This window comes from Pongo pygmaeus, chromosome 16 (genome assembly GCF_028885625.2).
Source record: "Pongo pygmaeus isolate AG05252 chromosome 16, NHGRI_mPonPyg2-v2.0_pri, whole genome shotgun sequence".
In the NCBI taxonomy this organism is placed as follows: Eukaryota; Metazoa; Chordata; class Mammalia; order Primates; family Hominidae; genus Pongo; species Pongo pygmaeus.
Genome location: NC_072389.2, coordinates 65,046,038 through 65,071,827, shown reverse-complemented (window position 1 = coordinate 65,071,827; position 25,790 = coordinate 65,046,038). Strand labels below are relative to the sequence as shown.

General features: G+C 37.4%; 1 protein-coding gene and 1 pseudogene across 5 annotated transcripts in view; one reads left to right on the top strand and one right to left on the bottom strand.

Annotated features, from left to right (window-relative positions):
- BNIP2 (BCL2 interacting protein 2) overlaps positions 1–24,257 on the top strand; it is a 31,050-nt gene extending 6,793 nt beyond the window's left edge. For 2 of the 5 annotated variants that reach the window (XM_054451166.2, XM_063652672.1), the window contains exons 2-10: positions 1,220–1,326; positions 3,420–3,487; positions 3,955–4,131; positions 5,628–5,804; positions 10,970–11,072; positions 12,392–12,523; positions 14,372–14,458; positions 14,748–14,846; positions 19,297–24,257. In XM_054451166.2, coding sequence (XP_054307141.1) covers positions 1,220–1,326; positions 3,420–3,487; positions 3,955–4,131; positions 5,628–5,804; positions 10,970–11,072; positions 12,392–12,523; positions 14,372–14,458; positions 14,748–14,846; positions 19,297–19,348 — 1,002 coding nt within the window. In that variant the 3' untranslated portion in view covers positions 19,349–24,257. Of the gene's footprint in view, positions 1–1,219; positions 1,327–3,419; positions 3,488–3,954; positions 4,132–5,627; positions 5,805–10,969; positions 11,073–12,391; positions 12,524–14,371; positions 14,459–14,747; positions 14,847–15,587; positions 15,624–17,786; positions 17,846–18,283; positions 18,375–19,296 lie in introns of all 5 variants that reach the window. The other 3 variants (XM_063652671.1, XM_054451165.2, XM_063652670.1) reach the window with 3 other exon arrangements.
- Positions 6,256–7,038, bottom strand: LOC129014130 (phosphatidylinositol N-acetylglucosaminyltransferase subunit H-like; annotated as a pseudogene).
- Positions 24,258–25,790: the final 1,533 nt, after the last annotated feature.

The window sequence follows — 25,790 nt, the reverse complement described above, 5'->3', positions numbered from 1 at the left end:
CAAGCGATTCTCCTGCCTCAGCCTCCCAAGTAGCTGGGATTACAGGCGCCTGCCACCACACCCGGCTAATGTTTTTGTATTTTTAGTAGAGACTGGGTTTCACTGTGTTAGCCAGGCTGGTTTTGAACTCCTGACCTCAAGTGATCCGCCCACCTCGGCCTCCCAAAGTGCTAGGATTATAGGAGTGAGCCACCATGCCCAGCCTAGTGTCAACCACTTTTAACTTTATTTTTAGTACTGCTGGTGATGCTCTGTATCTCTTAAATATGTTACTGCAAAAAGAAAAGAAAAGAACAGAAATATGTTACTGCTGTTTGTTGAATAACTTTAGACGTCTATTGACTTGAATGTAAATGAACTAAATACTCGTGTATACCTCTTTCCTTCTATAGTTTTCACTGTTTTGTTGCATTGTTAACCAGTTGATCTTTACCTTACCTAAACTTCTATTTCTTACTCCATCACCAGAGGGAGTATCTCTAGATTTCTCACTTTTAAAATGTGGATATTGTCACTCACATGATTCCTTCGAAAAACTAAAACTAAAGTTCATGGCATATGTTAAAATATGTAGTTGCATAAAAGGGCATTCACCAAGTTCAGTGTTTGAAAACATATGCCGAGCTATATGAGAAGGGCATAGTATAGATATGAAACAAATCAAAAGAGCATAATTCATTTACAGGACAAGTTATTGAATAGACTTCTTTAAGTGGCTCAGGAATTGTGGCATCAAACTGTTGAGAAGGAAATATAAAAGATAGCACACTACCTGACTCTGCTGAATCATGAGTTTAAATATTATTGATTTACTATTATTCACTCTCTAGAATGGGCCTCTATCCAAGGGACAGAAAATTTAATTATGAATCTGTAATAAAGAACGTTTTTATTTCTTACCCCACTTTAAATTTTTTAATATAATCCATAGTATGAAATATATTTTCAATCATAACCTGAGATACTATACATGGAACTGAAAACAAGTGTTTTCACTGAACAGTATCCTTACTATAAACAGTATTTAACTTTCCCAGAATATATGTAGTCTGAATATTCTCTTTTCTTTAAAAAAAAAAATTGCAACCCGATAAATGAATTTCATGACCAGACCACTGTACTAAACATCAAGTATAAACTAATATATAAGATTATCGTGCCTTTTCAGTGGATGAAAAGTAAAGTGGAAATTAAGTTATACATTTTTCTCTTTTCATAGGACATTGGCTCCCTGGATTATCAAGAGTTTGTAGTTGACATTGAATCCAGGCTGAGGATGGAAGGTGTGGAACTTAAAGAAGAATGGCAAGATGAAGATTTTCCCATGTGAGCAATGCTTTTAAATGGAAACAATTTTAGAACAAAACTTCAAAATTTCTTTATCGAGATGTTACTTTTTTTTTTTTTTTTTTTGAGACGGAGTCTTGCTCTGTTGCCCAGGCTGGAGTACAGTGGCACGATCTCAGCTCACTGCAACCTCCGCCTCCTGGATTCAAGCGATTATTCTGCCTCCACCTCCCGAGTAGCTGGGACTATAGGTGTGCGCCACCACACCTGGCTAATTTTTGTATTTTTAGTAGAGACGGTATTTCACCATATTGGCCAGGCTGGTCTCAAACTCCTGACCTCGTGATCTGCCCGCCTTGGCCTCCCAAAGTGCTGGGATTACAGGTGTGAGCCACTGCACAGCTGAGATGTCATTAAGAAACTGAGTAATACCAGGTGATCATTTGATACTAGGAAGTAAAAGTTTCTTCCCAACAGTTAGATTGATTCTCTTGTATCTTACTTTCCAACCAAGTATATATATAATCTTCTATAATCTTTCATTTTTGTTTTGGTCACTTAAGTTTCCAAATTTTTGCTTTTATAATAAAGTGTTTTAGTGTGGTTTGTTTGTTTTGTTTTGTTTTCGTTTTCCTTTAAACAGGGTCTGAGGGATTCCTCAGAGAAGGAGGTCTTTAGTTGTCTTTAAAAATTTTCTTTAATTTTGTGGCCAGGTGCGGTGGCTCACGCCTGTAACCCCAGCACTTTGGGAGGCCGAGATGGGCAGATCACTTGAGGCCAGGAGTTTGAGACCAACGTGGCCAACATGGTGAAACCCTGTCTCTACTAAAAATACAAAAAATTAGCCAGGCTTGGCGGGCGCCTGTAGTCCCAGCTGCTTAGGCACAAGAATCGCCTGAACCCAGGAGGCAGGGGTTGCCGTGAGCCAAGGTCGCGCCGCTGCACTCCAGCTTGGGTGAACGAGCAAGGCTCTGTCTCAAGAAAAAAAAAAAAAAAAAAGTGGGTTCCCCCCGACAAAAAAAAAAACCTTACTAAGTAAATTAATAAGGATTTTCTAGCTTATCTGGCCAGCCACCTTGACATGTTTGCATTTGTATTTACAATTATATTGGCACCAGGTAGGCTAATGAAAAAGAGAGCAATGGCAGTCCTTATATTTAAATAGTGCTTCCATGCCATACTGGTCAGAAGACATCCTAGTGCATAATCAGGTGCCTTAGCAGTTGGATAGCTTAGCAGTTGGACAGCTGATAGGAGACCTGAGTCACTGTTGCATATGGTAGTGATACTAAATATAGGAATGCTGATCTCAGAAGAATTGAACCATTGTTACTGTAGTCTCCTGAGTAAAAATTGAGCTTCATACATTGCATCATACATCACATTATATTTGTGCATTTCAGTCATATTTGTTTAAAATTGTTACGTTTTATAATTGTATAAGAGCTGTTGCATAAGGAATTTATATCTACTTTTATGTGTTACTTATATATAATAAGTGTATGAGTCAACTCTGACAGTCAGAATTTTTACTTCGAAAGTGTAGCCAGGCATAGCAGCTCATGCCTATAATCCTAGTGCTTTGGGATGCCAAGGCAGAAGGATTGCTTGAGACCAGCCTGGGCAACATAGCAGTACCCAGTCTCTACAAAAAAAACTTTTAAAATTAGCTGGGCATGTTGGTGTGCAACTGTAGTCCTAGCTACTCAGAAGGCTGAGGCTTTATCTTAAACACTGCTAGGCTGGGCACAGTGGCTTATGCCTATAATCCCAACACTTAGGGAGGTCAAGGCAGGAGAATCGTTTGAGCCCAGAAGTTCAAGGCCAGCCTGGGCAACATAGCAAGACCCTGTCTCTACTAAAAATTAGCCAAGCATCGTGGCTTGCACCTGTAGTCTCAGTTACTCGGGAGGATCTCTTGAGCCCAGGGGTTATGGCTGCAGTGAGCCATGATTGTGCCATTGTACTCCAGCCTAGGTGACAGACAGCAAGACCCTGTCTCAAAAACAACAACACTGCTTTATTCCATTTTCCAAATAATTATTTCTACAAGCTGTATGTTTAATAGATTGAACTTCAAAAAAAATTCTTTCTTAATTTCTGGATTAAAAAGTATGCCTTTGTCTTTCTAGACCTTTACCAGAAGATGACAGTATTGAAGCAGATATACTAGCTATAACTGGACCAGAGGACCAGCCTGGTAAGAGCTTGACACTTACTTTCAATGAAATTATGGACTTTGTGTTATTTTTTAAAACACATTTCTTTGTCCAAAAAAAAAACTTGAGTTTTTATTCCATCATAGAAGTCAAAGTATAAGTTGAACATTGAGGAAAGCATTTTTAGAATGCTTTAAAAAATTCCAAAAACATATGCTTGGTTTTTGGAAAGTTTTACAGTAAAGGGGGTGGAGGAGATCATTTTTAGTGGTAAGAGGTATCTATAAGGTCTGCCTCTATTTAAAAGACATTGATACTTTATTGATCTCTTGCCAATGATATAGAAGCAATAATGATCAGAATAAAAATTTTGTGAATAGGTGCTTTGAAATTATGTTTAATTAATATTATTTTTTCCCAAGAATGGAGTAGTTAAAATTTTTCTTATTCAACTTTAGCATCTAAGCATTCCTTATTACATATCTTTTTCTTTATTTTCCAATTCCAGGCTCACTAGAAGTTAATGGAAATAAAGTGAGAAAGAAACTAATGGCTCCAGACATTAGCCTGACACTGGATCCTAGTGATGGCTCTGTATTGTCAGATGATTTGGATGAAAGTGGGGAGATTGACTTAGATGGCTTAGATACACCGTCAGAGAATAGTAATGAGTTTGAGTGGGAAGGTAAATGTTTCACTGTTTTTAATCTGATCTTTATTAGTGTATTTTGTTGGAAATACGTCATTCTTTCTAAAGTTCATATATTTGTTACTAAGATAGGAAATTCTGCTAACCCTTGAATATTCTCAAGGACTTAAAAAGTGTGTATATAGTAGAGTACACCAGTGGCTTTTTTCCCCTCATATTTGCCCAGTGCTGTCATGTTTTTTTCATAGTTGTTTCAAAAATATTTCTTGATAATTATGGCATGCTCTTTTTCAGTCAATCAAGTAAGAAACTTTTGAAGAGACATATAGTTAACAGTTTGGGGGAAGGGAGTTCTGAAAGGAGATGTTTGGGGTGACTTTTTAAGTAGGTTTGCCTGACATTGCTCTACTTTGTGAGATGACCAACTTAAATTCTTTTAGCCCCCGAACCTAGTATTCCTTATTATTTGTAATTCAAAGGAATTGTGCTGTGTTTTACTTTGCATGCTTTCTTTAATTACAAAATTGTCTACAGTATCTTATATATAGTTGTTATAATTTTTATGTATGTTTTTTCCATCTTGAAAATGATTTTTTTTTCAAAGTAGTGTTTAGCATTCAGTATTTTACTGTAATAAAGTGTGATATGCTATATTTTTGGTTTCTTTTTTCTTCCCTGTTTTACTGGTTCAATAAACAGTCCAGTAATAAGCAATACTTTGTAAAGATACTGAAATAGTTTTGTGCCTATGTGTTTTGTCTCTTCTTTCTTTAATGCTGCTGTAGTCATTTCCTGGAAGGATATTTTCCGTTAACAGCTTTGTCTTGGAAACAACTAACATGCAGTAGGTTTCCCCCTCCCCCCATCTTTTGGTAAGGACTATAATACTGAAATTTTGAAAATTATTACTACATTAAAAATCAGCTAAACTGCAATCTCAAAACATAAATTACATTTAATCATTGGTGCTTATGCTTTGGCTAATGCTAATTTAAATAGACTTCTGCATGTATACTTCAAAATATTATAAATACATTTCTGCTTTATAAAACTGATCAAATGAGAAGTGATCATTGAGTAGTTAACCACTTCCTATCTGGTATTACAGTTAATTTATGTGCTCAACAACAACAAAATTGGCTCCCAGATAGCTACTTGAAGTAACCTATAGTCATAACTGCCAGGGAGAATATTATCACAAGTTGAATCTGGAATGGCATTGTAAGGCCGGTGTACTAAGATTTTGATGACTCTACGAATTATATTTTCTGAACTTGTGGATATACGTTGCACTATGATTAGGTGGGTTTTGCTAAATTGGGCAATGAAAGTTAAAGAACCATGATTTCCAAAGACATAAAACAGCCTCATGTTAAGAATAAGCCTTTTCCTCCTTTATGGAAGAGAGATTTAAAATTGTGCAGATGGTATAATGAAAATTCTCTGTAAAATCTAGGTAGTAAAGTGGTTAACGTATAATTTGATTTTTGTTGTATAACAATTTGTGATTCAAAAACTTTTTATTTTGACAGATGATCTTCCAAAACCCAAGACTACTGAAGTAATTAGGAAAGGCTCAATTACTGAATACACAGCAGCAGAGGAAAAAGAAGATGGACGACGCTGGCGTATGTTCCGGATTGGAGAACAGGACCACAGGGTTGATATGAAGGCAATTGAACCCTATAAAAAAGTTATCAGCCATGGGGGTAAGAGTTACTGAGGGTTTTTCAGATTGTTTAATGCAATATCAGAATTCTTTTTTTTTTTTTTTTTTTTTGGAAGGAGATCTGTTTATTAAGAGTAAATAAATAAGCCCTGTACAGAACACAGGCGCTAGGTTGACAGACTCGTCTTTTGTAGAACATTTCTTCCTGCTAACCAGTACCTGGAGGGCTTGTTTTTTTTGTAACTTTATACAAGGGATACTATTGGAAAATATAGCTTTCTCAAGACATCTGATGTCAGTTTCCCATTGTTTTGCTTCACAAACATCAACAAAGTAAACCTGAACATGCTTAGCAATTTCCCAAAGTGTTCTTTGCTGACATTACTTTTGACATACTGTGTCAAAATTCTTAAGGTCTCCCATCTTTTTGGTAAAGTAGGCAAAACCTTATAAGGAAAACACTATATTACACGGGAATATACTGAGTTAGATTTCCAGTCACCTGCTCTATGGCTCTGAGATGCACTACATCCATAATGGTTCCTAGGACTGTGACCACCTGATGGTTTGGAGTACGGAAAACCAGCCCCTATGGCTTAAGAGTCATCTCCCATGGAAGACAATGCTGGCCTTCTGAACGCTGGGGCTCATGGGCTTGTTGATGTGGCTTTCTGGTGTGCCAGGATCTCCTGGCAGCTCCTGTATACTTCAATCAAGCAGTCCAGCCGGGGCTTGGCAGTCTGGAAGACGGGTACTACTTGGGATATCCCATGTGGTTCCACTGGATCCTTCAGTAACATGCAGAAGTAGTAAATCACCTTCTGCATGTAAATAGCCTCATTGATGACAATATCCTTGACCTTGCCCACTTCTATGAAGGTAGTGCTTTCTTTGCCTGAAGCATAAGATGAAGTCATCTGAATGCCAAGGGAATCGATGATTAACAGTTTCCTGATCAATCTTCACAAAATGGAGATAACCAAGCAGACCTAAGAGGGTGATGAAGATAGCAGCAGAGAGGATCATTCTGCTCTCGCAGAGGGTGAAGAGTCCGTAGGCCGCCAGCCACACCGTGCAGGTGACAGCGGTGAGCGAACGCAGCGAGAGCCCAGGGCAGCTGAGGCAGAATTCCCGTCAGGAAGGGGAGTAGTAGCGGCGCTGCAGGGCCAGGCGGCCACCGCAGATACCCGAAAAGCTCCCCTCATCCTCCATGACGCCCTCACTCTGCCGCCCGCACCGCACCGCACCGCGCGGCACTCCACCGCACTCGCCCACCCTAGCCGTCTCCTGCAATATCAGAATTCTAAATACTTTTATAAACTCTGCCTAGAGATATTATGTAATTTTGAAAGAATGATAAGCATTTCTCATATCATTTTAGAAACATGACAGGTTTAAAGTAAAAGAATAAAAGTACCATTTAAAAATGATTATATGCACACAGTAAGTTGAAAAAGTACAAAAGAATTTGTAGTGAAAACTGTCAGGTTGGGCACAGTGGCTCAGGTCTAATCCCAGCAATTTGGGAGGCTGAGGCAGGAGGATTACTTGAGCCCAGGAGTTCAGGACCAGCTTGGGCAACATAGACCTCGTCTCCACCAAAAAAAAAAAAAAAATTAGCCAGGAGTGGTGGCGTATGCCTGTAGTCCCAGCTACTTAGGAGGCTGGGGTAGGAGGAGAGAGAGCGTGAGCTTGGGAAGTTGAGGCTTCAGTGAGCCGTGATCATGCCACTGCACTCTAGTTTTTTGTTTTGTTTTGTTTTGTTTTTTGACCCTGTCTCAAAATTAAAAAAAAAATTTTTTTTAACTGTCTCTAGGCTACCCAAAACTGGGACTGAACATTCTCCCTAATTTATAAACAGTGAAATGCTGTGATCATAAGTGTACAATTCAATGAGTTTTGACAAATGCCCATATAACCATATATATCCATATATATGAAACCCACACCCCTAAAAATATAGAACATTTTCATTGTCCCAGAAGAATTCTTTAGTACCCCTGCCCAATACTCACCTTTGGTAGCCACTGTCATATCTACCCCCTGATTAGTTTTGCCTCTTCTAGAATTTCATATATAGTAACTAAAATCATCCTATGCACTCTATTGTTTACTTTTCAGCATGAAGTTTTTGAGATTCATCCATGCTGTTGCACGTATCCACAGTACATTCCTTCTTATTGCTGAGTAGTTTTCCATTACTTGGATAAACCATAATTTGCTTATCCATTGTTTTTATGTGCATGTGAGTTGTTTCCAGCTTGGGCTATTATAAACAAAACTGCTTTGAACATTCTTGTAGAAGTCATTTATGGATATAAGTAAAACTTGGACTCTTTTTTTTTTTGTTTTGTTTTGAGACGGATTCTTGCTCTGTCACCCAGGCTGGAGTGCAGTGGCATGACCTCAGCTCACTGCAACCTCTGCCTCCCGGGTTCAAGGGATTCTCCTGCCTCAGCCTCCTGAGTAGCTGGGATTACAGGTGCACGCCACCATGCCCAGCTAATTTTTTTATTTTTAGTAGAGAAAGGGTTTCACCATGTTAGCCAGGATGGTCTCGATCAGCTGACCTCGTGATTTGCTCACCTCAGCCTCCCAAAGTGCTGGGATTACAGGCATGAGCCACTGTGCCCGGCCCTAAAACTTGGACTTTTTAACCTTAACTCTTAATTTGCCTTAAAACAGTGAACAAAATTTTTTTTTTTTTTTTTGAGATGGAGTCTCGCTCTGTCACCCAGGCTGGAGTGCAGTGGCACATTCTCGGCTCACTGCAACCTCTGCCTCCCAGGCTCAAGCGATACGCCAGCCTCAGCCTCCCAAGTAGGTGGGACTACAGGTGCATGCCACACGCCCGGCTAATTTTTGCATTTTTAGTAGTGACGGGGTTTCACCATATTGGCCAGGCTGGTCTCGAACTCCTGACCTTGTGATCTGCCCGCCTCAGCCTCCCAAAGTGCTGGGATTACAGGCATGAGCCACAGCGCCCAGCCCAAATTATTTTTTAATAGAGAACTAGTTCACTCCACACTTTTATACAACACCCACTTTCCATATTTATGGGATATACAAACATACAAGGCTTAAGTCCCTTCCCTTAAGAAATAGGAAAAGCCATAAAAGTTTAAGTTATAAATCTTTTCAATCTAACAGTACCATATATAGAAGTTTACCTAGGCACATTGTAAATAGTGCTAGAATGTTAGTAGTAAGTCAGAACACAGCTCACTGTAGAGCATGTCATACTACCTTAAATCTTCCTAACACAGGACGGAGGGGCACATGGGTCAAGCAGATTGATTTTTTTTCAGAGTCATTTCCACTTAATTTACTCTCTGCCAGATGCATTCACCTGCTTATTTCTACAGTCTTCATTCTTCTGAAAGCAAATCACATGAATATTTGTAGTTGCATTCTTCTACCTAATTTAATCGTACTCGATGAAGAAAATCGCATATAATCTGCATCAGGAAGTCCACAGACATACATTATTCAGCTAGTTCACAGGAATCAAATTATAAGACCTGATTTATGTCTTAAATCTCTTTATCTTTCAGAAATAGCAGTTTTTTTATAGGGGAAAATAAGACCACCTTATTTTATTGCATTATCACACTTAATATGTTTTGTGACTGAGTGATTAAGAAAGGTAGTGAAGACTCTGATGTTCTTGAAATGTTCAAATCTTTTCATGTGCAAATTTGTAAACAATAGAAATGAAGGTTAAAGCAGAAGTATTTGCTACTAAATATTGGCTTAATATCTAAAGACTGCAGTTGAAACATACGTATTTTAGTGCTGTTTTCCATTACTGAAAATTATGTCAGAGATGTAATTTAGTTTTTTTTTTGTTTTTTTTTTTTTTGAGACCCAGGTCTTGCTCTGTTGCCCAGGCTGGAGTGCAGTGGCGCAGTCTCGACTCACTGCAACCTCTGCCTCCCAGGTTTGAATGATTCTCCTGCCTCAGCCTCCTGAGTAGCTGGGACGACAGGTGCACACCACCACACCCAGCTAATTTTTTATATTTTTAGTAGAGACGGGGTTTCGCCATGTTGGCCAGGCTGGTCTCAAAATTCCTGGCCTCAAGTGATCTGCCTACCTCAGCCTCCCAAAGTGCTGGAATTACAAACATGAGCCACCGCGCCCAGCCTAATTTAGTTTTAATGTCCTAAATTCTACAAAATGCTAGCATTTTTAAATATAAATTTACCTTTTAAAAATCACTCACTCATGGCTCTGGCGATGTGGCTCATGCCCAGTGCTTTGGGAGGCCAAAGGAGGAGGATTGCTTAAGGCCAGGAGTTCACGACCAGTTTGAGCAACACAGTGAAACAAAAAAATTTTTTAAAAATTAACCAGGTATGTTTGTGTGCGCTGTATCCCCAGTTCCTCTGGAAGCTGTGCGGTGGGAAGATCCCTTGAGCCCAGAAGTTCAAGGCTGCATGAGCTGTGATTGTGCCACTGCACTCCATCCTGGGCAATAGAGCAAAATGCTATCTCTAAAAAAAAAATTAAAAATTAAAAAGCACCCACTTTGCCGGGCACGGTGGCTCACACCTGTAATCCCAGTACTGTGGGAGGCCGAGGCAGGCAGATCGCGAGGTCCAGAGTTCGAGACCAGTCTGGCCAACGTAGTGAAACTCCGTCTCTACTAAAAATACACAAAAAATTAGCCGGGCATGGTGGTGTGCGCCTGTAATCCCAGCTACTCGGGAGGCAGGAGAATCGTGTGAAGCCAGGAGGCAGAGGTTGCAGTGAGCCGAGATTGTGCCACTGCCCTCCAACCTGGACGAGAGAACGAGACTTCGTCTAAAAAAAAAAAAAAGCACCCACTTTAACCATAAGCATCATAGAAATAAATAAAAATACATTGCAGATATTGTATTCTGTCTGTATTGTATTGGGTTATATCACTATATTTGTCTACCTGCTAAAATAGGGCTGGCTTTTTAAATATGCTAATTTAAGTGGTCTTGGGTTTTTTTGTTTTTTCTGTCCACTGTCCTCTTTAAATTTTACTGTTCTCTTTTTGGGAAGAAGAAATTAAAATTCTATATAAGACCATGTAAGATTTACAAAACATACATTTAATACAGAAATTTGTGAAAAGTAAACTCTTATTTATAATTTACCAATCATACAGATGTCTTCTAAAAACGCCTAAGAGTAAAATCATGCTGGTGATACTCTCTTTGGTTTCTTTTTTAGGATATTATGGGGATGGATTAAATGCCATTGTTGTGTTTGCTGTCTGTTTCATGCCTGAAAGTAGTCAGCCTAACTATAGATACCTGATGGACAATCTTTTTAAGTAAGTATATATTTAACAAAAACATTTGGGCAGAATTCTGAGCTAATTAGATCTACACCTTAAGAAACTTAACCTTTTTAAAAATTATAAATATCCCAGTTCTTTGAGAGACTGAAGTGGGCAGATCACTTGAGTCCAGGAGTTGGAGACCAGCCTAGGCAACATGACAAAGCCCTTTCTCTACAAAATAAAAAAAATTAGCCAGGCGTGGTAGTATGGGCCTGTACCCCAGCTACTCAGGAGGCTGAGGTGGAAGTATCACGTGAGCCCATGAGGTCAAAGCTGCAGTGAACTGTGATTTTGCCACTGCACTCTACCCTGGGTGACAGAGTAAGACCCTATCTCAGAAAAATAAATATCCCAGATCTTTTCAAGTGCAAGTTTGTGAACAACAGAATGAAGGTTAAAGTAAAAGTATTTATTACTAGATAGAGGACTAGATGAGTCCTTATTCTTTGATATTATGAAACAATAGTTTTCCAATTCAAGAGAAAAATTGTCATTTTAAAACTGGGAAATATATCTCAGATTATTTGTTCCAACTTTGTTTTGTTTTGAGATGGAGTTTCACTCTGTGACGCAGGCTGGAGTGCAGTGGTACAACTACGGCTCCCTGCAGCCTTGACCTCACGGGTTCAAGCCATCCTCCTACCTCAGCCTCCCTAGTGGCTGGGACTACAGGCACATGTCACTACATCCTGCTGACTTCTTAATTTTTGGTAGAGACAGAGTCTCACTATGTTGCCAGGGTTGGTCTTAAACTCCTGGGCTCAAGTAAGCCACCATGCCTTACCTGTCCCAACTGTTTTATTTTACATTTGCAGGCACATTAAGTGTAAAGAAGTGATTTTTGTCTCAAAATCATGTGGCTAAATTACATATACCCCTAGAAGGCCAATATAATTGAGCCAAATCAGTTCTGTTTCCACAAGGTCATTCTATTTCTCAGGTTAGTGCAGTTTTTAAAAACCATATTGTGGAAAGTTTCAAACATACACAGAGGTAAAGAGAAGTATATCAAATCTTCATGTATCAGTCACTTCAACAATTATCAATTTATACTTTGTTCCCACTTCTAACCCCCAGTTTATAAGTGAAGCAAATTCCAGGAGCAAATCATTTCATCTAGAAACATTTCAAAATATATCTCTAAAAAATAACTTAAGATAATCGTAATACTAGCTAATGCGGTTTGAGCATTTTCATTGTTGCTCTCATTGTAGGAGAGAGGAAGGAATTGTATAATGGTACAATTTAGAGAACCTAGTTCAGTTATGCATAGTGATTTTTAAGGCTTAAACTTAATTTGTTTTTTACAGGTATGTTATTGGCACTTTGGAGCTATTAGTAGCAGAAAACTACATGATAGTTTATTTAAATGGTGCAACAACTCGAAGAAAAATGCCCAGTCTGGGATGGCTCAGGAAGTGTTATCAGCAAATTGATAGAAGGTAATACAAATACAAGTTGAAAGCGAGTCTGAAAAAATTTTATAATGGCTTTAGGAGATCAAACTTTGTTTTCTGTTGCTATTTTTTTTTTTTTAACGTTTTTTTTTTTTTTTGAGATGGAGTTTCACTCTTGTTGCCCAGGCTGGAGTGCAATGGCACAATCTCGGTTCACCGCAACCTCCACCTCCCAGGTTCAAGTGATTCTTCTGCCTCAGCCTCCCAAGTAGCTGGGATTACAGGCATGTGCCACCACCCCCAGCTAATTTTGTATTTTTTGTAGAAATGGGGTTTCTCCGTGTTGGTCAGGCTTCTCTTGAACTCCTGACCTCAGGTGATCCGCCTGCCTCAGCCTCCCGAAGTGCTGGGATTACAGGTGTGAGCCACCACGCCCAGCCTTCTGTTGCTATTTTAAAACACCATTTATTTTTTAAATTTTATTTATTAATTTCATGGCAGGTTTCTATTTTCTAAAGATGGCATTTTAGAATATTGTGAGGGAAATCAATTTTGATTTTTCTATAAAGAATAACCTTAATTCTTCAAACTTATAAAGTAGCTCTATATTTCTCCTTATTTAATTGAACACTTTCTCCATATTTATAAGATGGAATTTTCTCCACATTGAACACTTTCCTACTGTTTACATCTTGGCAAAGGATGGAGAATGTAGTATGTTTCCTATTTCATTACATTCTGAGTTTTGCCTAATTTATAGTGCTTAGCATGTTTTATGTTTTTGTTTTTTTGTTTTGTTTTGAGACAGGGTCTCATTCTGTCATCTAGGCTGGAGTGCAGTGGTGCAATCTCTGCTCACTGTAGCGGCAACCTCCCAGGCTCAGGTGATTCTCCCACCTCAGCCTCCCAGGTAGCTGGGACTACAGGCATGTGCCACCACACCCAGCTAATTTTTGTATTTTTTGTAGAGACAGCGTTTTGACATGTTGCCCAGGCTGGTTCTTGAACTCCTGGACTAAAGCAATCCACCTGCCTCAGCCTCCCAAAGTGCTAGGATTACAGGCATGAGCCACAGCGCTCAGTCTTTATGTTTCCTAATGGTGCTTATTTAGTTGTAATCTTTCTTTGGAACAAGCTTTAGAAGTGTTTTGTCTTGGGAGTTAGTCATCAGTACTTAATGGAAGGAATGTGATCTTCCAATTGGTTTGATCTTGCTGTGGCTAATTTAAATCAAGTCAGACCCATTAATAGGTTTCTCTTCACATCTAAATTTGACATTGGCTAGCTCTTGTGATTATATATGTATCTCACTTTATGTGTGAAATATGCATAATACAATGAGTATTTTAGTCATTTAAAAAGAAGAGGTCTAGGATAATACCTTTAATTTTTAATCAAAACTTTAATTTCTTAAGAATAGGAGTTAGATCTGATTTGTTTTTGTTCCTGTGGTCATCTTCTCCACTCACACTTCTCTGCCTGCACAGTGCTTTTCATGGTTTTGAAGAACTTAGCACCAATTTCTCCCTAGTCTTGGAAAATGAGAATAGTTTACTTTTACATTCAGTATTGGCCTCTTTCTCTGGTTAACAGAGTCCTGAAGACAAGTGAGTGTGTATGCTAGGAGACATTTAATAACAGGCTATACTGTGGACATAAATCTGGCCAAATGAAGTAAAGTTCATTTCATAGCAGTAGGAGGGACCATCAGAATTCAAGAGTGCATTTTCTTGTCTACAGGGGTATCACACCTAAATGAGAACTCTTGGGTGAGATTTTTCAACTATTATTTTGTATAAACTTGCACATATTTATTGATGTCTTGACTTTTAGCATTAGAATTTATAGAAATTTGTAATTTTCTTTGTGTGTGTTTTTTTTTTTTAACTCTAGGTTACGGAAAAATCTAAAATCCCTAATCATTGTACATCCTTCTTGGTTTATCAGAACACTTCTGGCTGTTACAAGACCATTTATTAGGTAATTTTTGAAAGCCATTGACTTTAACTTTATTTTTATTTTTTTTTCAATTATTTTTAGTTAACACATAATAACTATACATATTTATGGGATACAGAGCTATATTTTGATATGTGTATACATTGTAGAATGATCAAACCTGGGTGATTAGTACATCCATCACCTCAGACATTTATCATCTTTTTGTGTTTTGAACATTCAAAATGACATGATTTTTGTATCTTGTAAACATTGTATCCATGGTATTTGTCAGAAATATGGAGGTAATTATTTTTATTTTCTTCCGTAGCTCGAAATTCAGCCAAAAAATTAGATATGTCTTTAATTTGGCAGAACTAGCAGAACTTGTCCCCATGGAATACGTTGGCATACCAGAATGCATAAAACAGTATGTTTTGTTTTATTTCCTTAATTGTATTGGATCTTAATATTTTGATGTGCAATGGATAATACTTTTCAACACTCATTCTTTATGTATTATGTTTTATAACTGTGTATGTGCGTGTGTGTGTAACAAAGAAAAAGAGGAAGAAGCCATTTTCCCACACTGTCCCCATAAGTGAGCATTTTCTTCAGGCTGTCAGTTGAAGAACTAGGATAAATTATTTCCAGTTGTGATTCATGTTATACTTTTATAGACTAGTTATAATCTAAGAGATGATTTCTCTAATTGATCAGTACTAAAACATTCTCCAAACTTGAACATAGTGCTCAACAAATTTGAGTAAACTCATCATCAATATTATTATTGAATAATCATATTGCTAAATAAATAAAAATATTTAAATCATCATAACCTTAATGTTTTCCAGTGACTGAAATTCTGTTCTGATTATCAGATTCACATTCTTCCATGTAACTTCTTGGACTTGGTAGAAGGCTGTTAACATAAATACCTGAGTATTACAATGCATGTTGAAAAGTTTCTTTGTTCTGCTCACCCGAGGTTTTAGTCTATTTAATGTATGAAAGTCAGATTTATTAAGTCAATTTTTACTTTCTACATCATGTATTAAATATTTTTGGTTTTGTTGGAAAATTTAAATGAGTTTACTTTTAGTAGCTTTTTTCAAGTTTTTATTCATTTTCATAACATGTATATTTACTGAAATAACTCTTCCCTACAAAGGTATGAAGAAGAAAAGTTTAAAAAGAAACAAAAAAGGTATATGCACACCTTGACTGGGTTGCATCTAGACTAGTCCATTTGCATTGCAGACTAACTCTTCCTTATTGGTTGGTTAGCTTGTAGACAAAGATAATAGCATTTGCAAATATAAATGTACCCCAACTGCCAAATACAGGGTGAACCCAGAGTTCCTAAGGCTGAATATGACTTGGATTCACCATGTTTTATTGCCATATATGATACCAATTAGCAATTAAAGACCACAGACCCTTCTCTCTCCTTCTTAGTCTAAGTACTAATGGTGAAACCAGAGAAATTACTGAAAATGGTATTTGGAATGCCAAATAATTTGAAGACTTTATCTGTTTCACCATTTTCTTTAAATAGCTAACTTGTGGTTTTGAAATATTTTTGCAGACTTTTTAAAAGTTCTGAATTTATTTCCCTGGGGTTGATTATTATATTTGCAATGCATATATTCTTTGGCTAACCAACATTGATTTCCTTTTACGCTTAAATTAAATGGCTTGCTAACCAGTCAAATTCTACATGTGATAAAATACCTAAAATCTCAGTGTCCCATTTAACAGTTAAACACTTCGCTTTCTATTTTAAATTTAATTTTGAACACTTCTGCTTTGAGCATAACAAACTATTATCTATTGATACCTTGACATAGATGATGAAAGGCAAGGGTATAAAATACTTACAATTTTATATAATAATTTAGAAAAATGTAGAATTTAGATCTAGTTTGTTAGATCTTTAAAATATTGGCAATTAAATTAGCAAAACATAGTTTAATACAATCTTAAGAGTTATGGTGAGAGATTTATATGTAATTATCTTGACCATTCTAAGGAGCCAACTGTAACTAACTGGAACATTCTTAACTTTGAACATTTTGTTTCTGTTGATGAGTGAGAATTTAGTAGGCCTTGTGATAGAATCAGTTTTACACTTCTATATGAAACTTCACAGTTTGACCAACACTTTAACATAGAAATGTAGACAGTGATTTTAGATCATGCCGATTTCTTGTTCCTTTCTAGGCATTGCTGTGCATTCAACAGACAAGTGGCTGAAATTAAAAATATGATTTATAATTGTAGAATATTTTGAAGCCAGCTGCTTCGTAGATTTCACAGTGAATTGCCTTTGTTGATAAAATATGCTGTATTAAGCCTTTTTAAAAAAAAGTTTTTAATACTGTTAAGTAATTTAGACATCAGAAAAAATATGGAATTTGTACTTTTTATTTAAATGTATTGTTTGAAAACTGTCACTATTTTATCTTGATTTTTTTTTTACTTGTGTTTAACCATAAGTAGAATGATTACATGTATCTTTCAAAAACGTTCTGGTTTTTATAGTTTCTTTAGTCTTAAAAAAATAATAAATTTTTGTCAATCTGAAAATGATAAAATTTAATTTTTAAATTAAATTTAGGTAGAGAGGCATGTTTTGTTTTGAGACAGAGTTTCGCTCTTGTCACCCAGGGGGGAGTGCAATGGCCCAGTCTCAGCTAACTGCAATCTCTGCCTCCTGGGTTCAAGCGATTCTCCTGCCTCAGCCTCCCAAGTAGCTGGGATTACAGGCACCCACCACCATGCCTGGCTAATTTTTGCGTTTTTAGTAGAGACTGGGTTTCACCATGCTGGCCAGGATGGTCTTGAACTCGTGATCTCAGGTGATTCGCCCACCTCGGCCTCCCAAAGTGCTGGGATTACAGGCATCAGTCACCACACCCAGCCTAAACCAAACTTTACAGAGGCTAAGTGCAAGGGAGCTTATTTAAGGTGACAACTGCATGATATGATAAGTACTGGTGCTAAGAAGAGTATGAAGCTATGAGTCCATATGGCAGGTTTTTGGGGAGCAGGGGAAGAAGGGGTAAAACCATTTTCTTGAGGGGCTTGTGGGGAAGAGGGTTGAAGAAATGTTGACAACAGTGAGATCCAGTGTCCCCAGTGACAGAAAAAGGATAGCAGTTTTAAATGTTTAAAATGTTTCTTTCAAACAACTGGATGCAAGTGTGGCCATGCAGATACAGATTGTTAAAATGTTTCAGGGGAGTTTAAAAATAATTATGAAATTAGTTGGTAAGGATATTTCAGATGTTAAGAGGATTTGATATATTTTGCATGCCTTATCAGAAATACATTCCAAATTTTTATAACAATATTTTAAATATTTCAGAATGTTACTTTGGCTTTACCACAGACCAGGGCTTTTAGGTCTGTTTCACTAATATTCAGGTGAGCATAGTAATGGGTGGTGAGAATAAAAACATATGAAAAATATTTTTCTATATCTAATACCAGATTGTTTTAAAGGTCCCTGCATCAGTTATTCAGACCACTACAAATGTAATAGTAATAGACTGTTATCTTTGAAGGGTTGTCTGTAATTATTATGTGGTAATTATGTAATCCTTCTAATCCCCACATGCCTAAATTCTGATATGACTGATATCCAGCCCACCACTAAATAAATAAGCTTTTTGATGGGTTTTTGTTTTGTTTTTTTGAGACAGGGTCTTCCTCTGTCACCCAGGCTGGAGTGCAGTGGTGCAGTCTCGGCTCACTGTCACCTCCGTCTCCAGGGCTCAAGCAATCCTTCCACCTCAGCCTTCTGAGTGGCTGGGAATACAAGTGCACACTACCACACCTGGCTAATTTTTGTGTTTTTTGTAGAGACGGAGTTTTGCCACGTTGCCCAGGCTGGTCTCGAATTCCTGGTCAAGCAGTCCGCCTGCCTCGGCCTTCCAAAGTGCTGGGATTATAGGTGTGAGCCACTGTGTCTAGCCAATAATTAATTTATATTAGTTATTTTTGAATGTTAAATTCTTTTATTTATTTATTTATTTATTTTTGAGACGGAGTCTCACTCTGTCACCTAGTCTGGAGTGCAATGGCATGGTCTCAGCTCACTGCAAGCTCTGCCTCCTGGGTTCAAGCGGTTCTCCTACCTCAGCCTCCCAAGTAGCTGGGACTACAGGCGTGTACCACCACACCTGGCTAATTTTTGTATTTTTAGTAGAGATGGGGTTTCACTATGTTGGCCAGGCTGGTCTCGAACTCCTGACCTCGTGATCCACCCGCCTAGGTCTCCCAAAGTGCTGCGATTACAGGCGTAAGCCACGGCACCCGGCCTTGAATGTTAAATTCGTAAGGCTTCTTACTGTCAAAACAAATTTAAGGCATTCACAAACTGTGCCAATAAGTTTTGGAGAATGATTATGGGTTCTATAAGGATGCATTTTTTATCACTGGATTTTAAAATATTGATTGACAATTGGTGGCATTCATGGCACTTTCATATTTTAGTTAACAGAATCATTTTTGAGGGAGTTGTTTTTCCTACCAGTTTCTTACCACCTGGATTCCTATCACAGCCAAGTTACAGGTCAAGATTTTAATATGCCATGTAATTTGAACTTTTAAGAAAGTTTATATGCATTTGCATGTAAAGTATTTTATAATCTTTAAAGAAACAACAGTCACATTTCTTGCCAGTGTCTTCCTGCCTTTAAAAATTATCTTTTCTGGTTGGGGAAATAATGTTTGGTAACTGTTTTTACTATGTCTGCTTCTTTGCAAAGCTTTGTCTTTAACAGAGTAATATTCTATGCTAAAATAGTCATTATTTTTAGAAAGAAAATTGTTCAGTTGCTGGTTTCTTATTATATATATTCTTCATTAAACAGAGTTGATCAAGAACTTAATGGAAAACAAGATGAACCGAAAAATGAACAGTAAGTTTGGCATCTAGTCCAAACAAGACTGAAGAATGTGCTGATGGAGCAGTGCTGTTTTTGCATTCATAATGCATTTATTGGCCCATATTTTTATGTAACCTGTTACAAAATCGACTTGACTTTTTCATAATGGACTTTTGTATTGTACAAGGGACTGTTCACTGCTGTATTGGTTTGCAAATTTCTTGAATTTAGCTCTTTAATAGCTAACTATATTATTGTTTTATATTTTATATTGCTAAATAGAGAACCACACTTTATATAAAGCAGTTTTTGCATTTGTTTATTGAATGATGCATCTTCTTCGGTGAAATATTTATATGCATAAATGGCAAAGGAAAGAAATAATATATATTTTTATGTTATTGAGCAATATTTTTTAATGTGTACCTGTCTTATGGAAGAAATATGCAGGTATAAGACCACGATTTTGTAAAGTGCATATTAGAATTTTTGTTTTTGTAAATGGTTAAATACATTTCCTGGGTAACTTAGAAAATTAAGTTTCTCATAAGGCAACAGATGGTTAAACTGATTCTCATGAATACCCAAAGATCATGTATATAATCGAAGTGTATTAGTACCATCCCAAGGTTTTTTTCTCATTTAACATATATTGTTTCATAATTCAGCAAGTACAAATGCAAGCGCATTGCACACTTTTTCCTTTCTAAACTTAAAGACAAGTCAAAAAGCCATTTTTAGAACTAGAGGATTTAAGAAGGTAGGAATTAGGGTTTGTATATATGTATATATGGGACATTTTATCTTCTGGCCCAAAGTCAGAACTTTATAAAAATCTTGAGTTTGTTCACTAATGTGAAATAAGCTATGTGTCCAGGGTATTGCTCCCCTGAGTGTGTGTGAGTGCTGAGTAGTATTGCAGAGAATGTGATGAGTTACTGTCACAACTTTTTCTATAGAAAACAGGGGCTGCTTTTTAAACTGCTCTCACTATGGGCACTTTACCAAAATACTTCCATATCAATTATTTGAACTCAGTAGTTGTTTGACCTAGTTAGATGTAGTGTTTATTCAAGTTTGTATGAAATCATGTTTGACAATACTGTAAATTAGGTTAATTTTGTAAGTCTTAGCATCATTATATTGTGCTGTTTTGGATAACACGTTTGTTACAAGCATTTAAACTGTTTCATTTGGTAAGTACCTTTACATTGAAATAAATTGCGTTTGTGCCTCCAAACAAAAAGTTTAATTACCGACAAAATTATTTCTAAAACAACAGATTGATCTAATATTGTGTCATATACTTGAAAGGCTCATACACAGCTGGTAAGCATAATACCTTCCAAATTCGAAGGTCATGGCTACTCTTCAACCCTTCCTGTAAGGTATTTTACAAAACAGTGGCCTAGAGTAGCAAAATTGAAGTGGATGTGAGCTAACCTTTTAAGATTTATTCTATCCTAGATTGAACACACATGTGGCTGTTACCATTCTCATGTACTTAAAAGCCTTCTGTTACAAAAGGGAAGTTTCCTATACTTTTTGTCCTCCTCAGTCCTAAACTTGGCATGCTAACCTAAAACCAGTTATAGGAGAGAGATGCTGGAGGATTCCCAGGATGAAACATTCCTCAGCAGCCTCCTGACTTAAGTCAGATCCAGCAGCTCTTGGCAGATCCTGAACTAATGTCATTACAGTGAATTGAGCCAAAACGATTATTGCTTGCTCACATTTTAGGAACACTTTTTGTTGAAGAAGCAAACCAACAATAACAAGTTAGGCATTCCTTCTGAATTTACCACATAAGAATTATGTGTAAACAATTGTGTTGAATTTGTCATTAGATTCTATATTTGTAGAAGATTTAACGTAGTCTTTCATCTGTACATCTTTGTCTTGCTCAAAATGGGCTGAGGTTTTTAATAGGCAGTTTTCTACCACATTAAGTACTTGGTTCTTCAGTTTAAAAAATATGAAGAATAACTTCACCTCTTTTTTGCATTATTTTGATTTTTGATTTTGCAGTCATTGCTCCTAACTGTAGATACGTGTTGCAAAAGTGATGTTTTTCTGAATTGTTTTTAAAAGTAGACGACTATTCTGTTAAACATTAAAATTCAGAGACAACAGTGATGACACCTGAGATATAAAGAAAATGAGGTGCTGTGAATCAGTAAACTAAAGGGATACCTGCTTTAACCTACACCTTAACGGAATCTGGTGTAGAGATGTACCCACAATAAATGTTTTATAAGATTTAAGATCATAACTGGTAGGTTAGAGGAAGAGCATTTATTAAGTCTGTTGTTTCTAATCTATAGCTAAGTTAACATTTTCCATATTATTCCATTTTAATTTCCCATTCTGACTGAGGTGAAAGTATATGTGATTGTACTTTTATCTTTCTGTTGGGATCATGGATCTAATTTAACTGGCTTAATTTGATGCTTCTGTCACTAGGCTCTAAGTACCCCTTTTTTAGTCAGAAGTTTTTCATGTGAAATAATTTGATTGTGTGTTCTGCTTGATCATACTCCTAAGCAAGCACCAAGGGAAGACGTTCTATTCACCCCACAATTTAAGCTTAACAGTCTTTAACTCAGAGGGAGATATGAAGAAATATGATTCTAAGTAAGGTCTAGCAGAGCCATTGGAAAGTGATAAAACTAGGAAGTAAGAGAAAGCAAACCTTTATAAAGGGATAAAGACATAGTTGTTACATAATATGCCACTGTATGTGTGTCCTCTCTTTTTTTTTTTTATTTTTTATTTTTCTGGAGACAGACTCACTCCATCACCCATTCTGGAGTGCAGTGGCGCAATCTTGGCTCACTGCAACCTCCGCCTCCCGGGTTCAAGCATTTCTCCTGCCTCAGCCTCCTGAGTAGCTGGGATTACAGGCACACACCACAATGCCCGGCTAATTTTTGTATTTTTAGTAGAGATGGGGTTTCACCATGCTAGGCTGGTCTCGAACTCCTGACCTCGTGATCTACCTGCCTCAGCCTCCCAAATGCTTGGATTACAGGCTTGAGCCACCACGCCCGGCCATGTGTGTCCTTTTAAGGGAAGTACTATATATGACTGCTGGTGGTACCATTTCTTGTATGCAGCAGGAAAACCTGCAGGCTACACGCAAGATATGTGAATAAAGACTGTGGATTGAAGGGGGAAAGGTTGATAATACATACCTATGATGAGAATTCATATTTTCTCTTTCTTTGTCTCTTCATACAGAAGCAAGTTCAAGCAGAGGTTAGCAATTACAGCACTTAAAAGTTTAGGATTGAGGGTTTTTTGTTTTTTTTCATATTTCACTGTTGCCGAACATTGATTTAGGTCTTCCAAAATGGACATCACTAGTAAGTGCACTGAATGCTGAAATACACTGATTGGCAAGCATATATCTGTAGCTAGAATTTTTTCAACCGTAATTCCAGAATGTAAAAAGGTAAGAGATCTGCTTTTTGATAGAGGCCTTTTAAAAAGACTATATAACATTTCTATTTGGCTGTTTATGTGAATGCTTAGGGAATTTGGAAATGTGTTTTATACAGAAGTGGCTTTTTGTATTTCTTCAAGTGATAAATTAGCATTAGGACATATCAGATAGAACAGGCCAGTTTCTTGATGAGGTTGGTAGAGATGTTACGGTAGGTTCATCCTTCCTTTTTCCATGTTATATGTGGAAGTGTTAAACTTGCTCAAGCAAATGGGAGTAGGAGATAGGCTGAAAATAGAGATTGCTACACCATTCTATTTTGTTTTCATGCCTGTTTTTTCTCCAATCCTATATGGACATTTGAGAAATGGACCACAAATCTGAGAGGGATAGAGTAAAAAGAGGCATTAATGTATGTACTTACAAGTTAGACCTATTTTGCTGTTAAAGAGTCTGTCTTGTCATAGGTCATGGGAATTGTGTAGTTTGAGTTGCTGGGAGAAAGAGTCAAGAACTTAGACTTGAATGGGAAGGCCAAGTGGTGAGGGAAGTGGCGTATTATCTACTCAAATGTTCTAAGCTAATACAAAAGAATTACCTGGCAAGCATTCCCCTCTTCCCTTCTTGAGATTCTGAATGAATTTAGAATCAGATCAGTGGTGAGACCCACTTACGTAACTTTCCTTTGAAGTTCTAAATGATAATTGAAAATAAAGTAGTATGGCATGTTTAACAGTAAGGAGTGACACTAAAATTTGAATATAACAGTATGTTGCAACTATTTATAATAGACCTACTTATGTTTTGAGAACTAAGTAAAATGCTATGAAAAATTCACATAAAGCACTTAAGCACCAAATGAAAATCATTTCTTGCTTTCAAATTAATGATATTAGGCTTATAGGATGTCTTAGAATCATGTTTAACAAGAAGTTAAAACATTTGCATTTTGAAATTTTTATGCAGTTTGGCTAAGGTGGAACTTGGAAAATAACATTCATCAGCTTCTACACTGCACTTTTTGTATGTGGACTTTGTAAAGTTTAATGTCCGTTTAACAGTTGCTTGTTTATTTGTGTAAACCTAGCTAGTAAATATTGATGGTGTTCAGGGCCACTGACTTGCACAGCCCTTGGAGCACTATTCACACACAACACAATTCAGAGTTTGTTAAGACATTAACGCACTTTGATATCTATTTCAAAAATACTTCTGTTACCACAAGTTCATTGCTGTCATTTAGACAAAATTAATGTACTATGATATTTTCCTACTCTTAGGATGATGTTGCCCAGCCTAGCAGTGTCAGAAATTCAGTTCTGATGTCTGTGTGTGCAAGATATTAATGTGGTCCCTGTAAGAAATAACCAGAGTTGGTCATTATTTACTAAGGAGATGTAATATTTTCTTTGACCTGTTAGGAATATAACTTGTGTCTTAATTTGTTGCACATTGTATTTTTTGCAACATTAATGAATTTAAATAAATTAATTGGAACGTTCGTCTTTGTCTTTTTATCACATTTTTCTTTCATTATGCTACTAAATTTTTGCTTTGAATTATCCTATAAACCTCTTAAATAATTTCAGACCTTTACACTTGTTTCCCTTTCTATAGTATGCGTGCTTCTATTCTTTGGGGATTAGAGAGTTCAGCCTGCTTTAACATCAAAACAATAATGAAACTTTGTGTTTCATAGTTGAGAATTTTTTTTAATTAATGAGGAATCCAAGGATGAAACTATGAGTGGCTTAAAATGAAAACATGGCTTTTTTTTTTTTTTTTTTTTTTTTTTTTTTGAGACCGAGTTTTGCTCTTGTTGCCCAGGCTGGAGTGCAATGGCACGATCTCGGCTCACCGCAACCTCCACCTCCCAGGTTCAAGCAATTCTCCTGCCTCAGCCTCCCGAGTAGCTGGGATTACAGGCATGCACCACCACGCCCAGCTAAATTGTTTTTGTATTTTAGTGGAGACGGGGTTTCTCCACGTTGAGGCTGGTCTGAAATTCCTGACCTCGAGTGATTCGCCCACCTCGGCCTCCCAAAGTGCTGGGATTACAGGCATTAGCCACCGCGCCTGGCCGAAAACATGGCTTAAATAAGAAGTTGTTTAGTTCATAGACCTGCTCAGAGGTTCCAGCTGATACCACTCGTTAAGTGTTTTTGTGGTTTTGTTGTTGTTTTGCACGTACTCTTTAATCACTGTTAAGCTATTTTGTAGGATAAACTGCTCTACACATGACTGCTGCGTTTGAGCCAGTTAGTGTACCATGCACCCTGACACCTAAAACAATTTGTGATTTTGCAAACTTGGAATTTATATTGAAGTATTTATCTTGCATATTAGATGCAAATTTTAAATATAACTTCTCCCAAATTAAAGTTCTTCATGAACTGGTCACAAACTAAAAACTTTGCCTGCAGCTCTGTTTCGAGGGGTAAAGAAGATACCCTGCTATAATTTTTTTTTTTTTTTTTTTTGAGACGGAGTTTCGCTCTTGTTTCCCAGGCTGGAGTGCAATGGCGCGATCTCAGCTGACTGCAACCTCCGCCTCCCAGGTACAAGCCATTCTCCTGTCTCAGCCTCCCAAGTAGCTCGGATTACAGGCATGCGCCACCACGCCCGGCTAATTTTTTGTATTTAGTAGAGACAGGGTTTCACCATATTAGGCTGGTCGCGAACTCCTGACCTCCGGTGATCCACCCGCCTCAGCCTCCCAAAGTGCTGGGATTAGGGCGTGCGCCACCGACCCCCGCCCCTGCTATAATCCTTTCAGAATTCGTCTGCAAGATCTTCAACAGTGTTACCCTGAACCCACTTCCGGCATGAAATATGAACGCCCTATATTTCTTAAATTGTGCATCTAACAGTGGAGAAGATTACTCTCTAAAAATTATAATTCCCTTAGGAACGATTTAGTAAACCTGGTGAATTACTCGAGCAGCGGACCTGTCCACCACTTTAGGGCTTGAAGCTCCAGCCCGACGCCCCTCCTTCCGTCTCCACGCCCTTCCCTGACAAGGCTTGAGTGGCG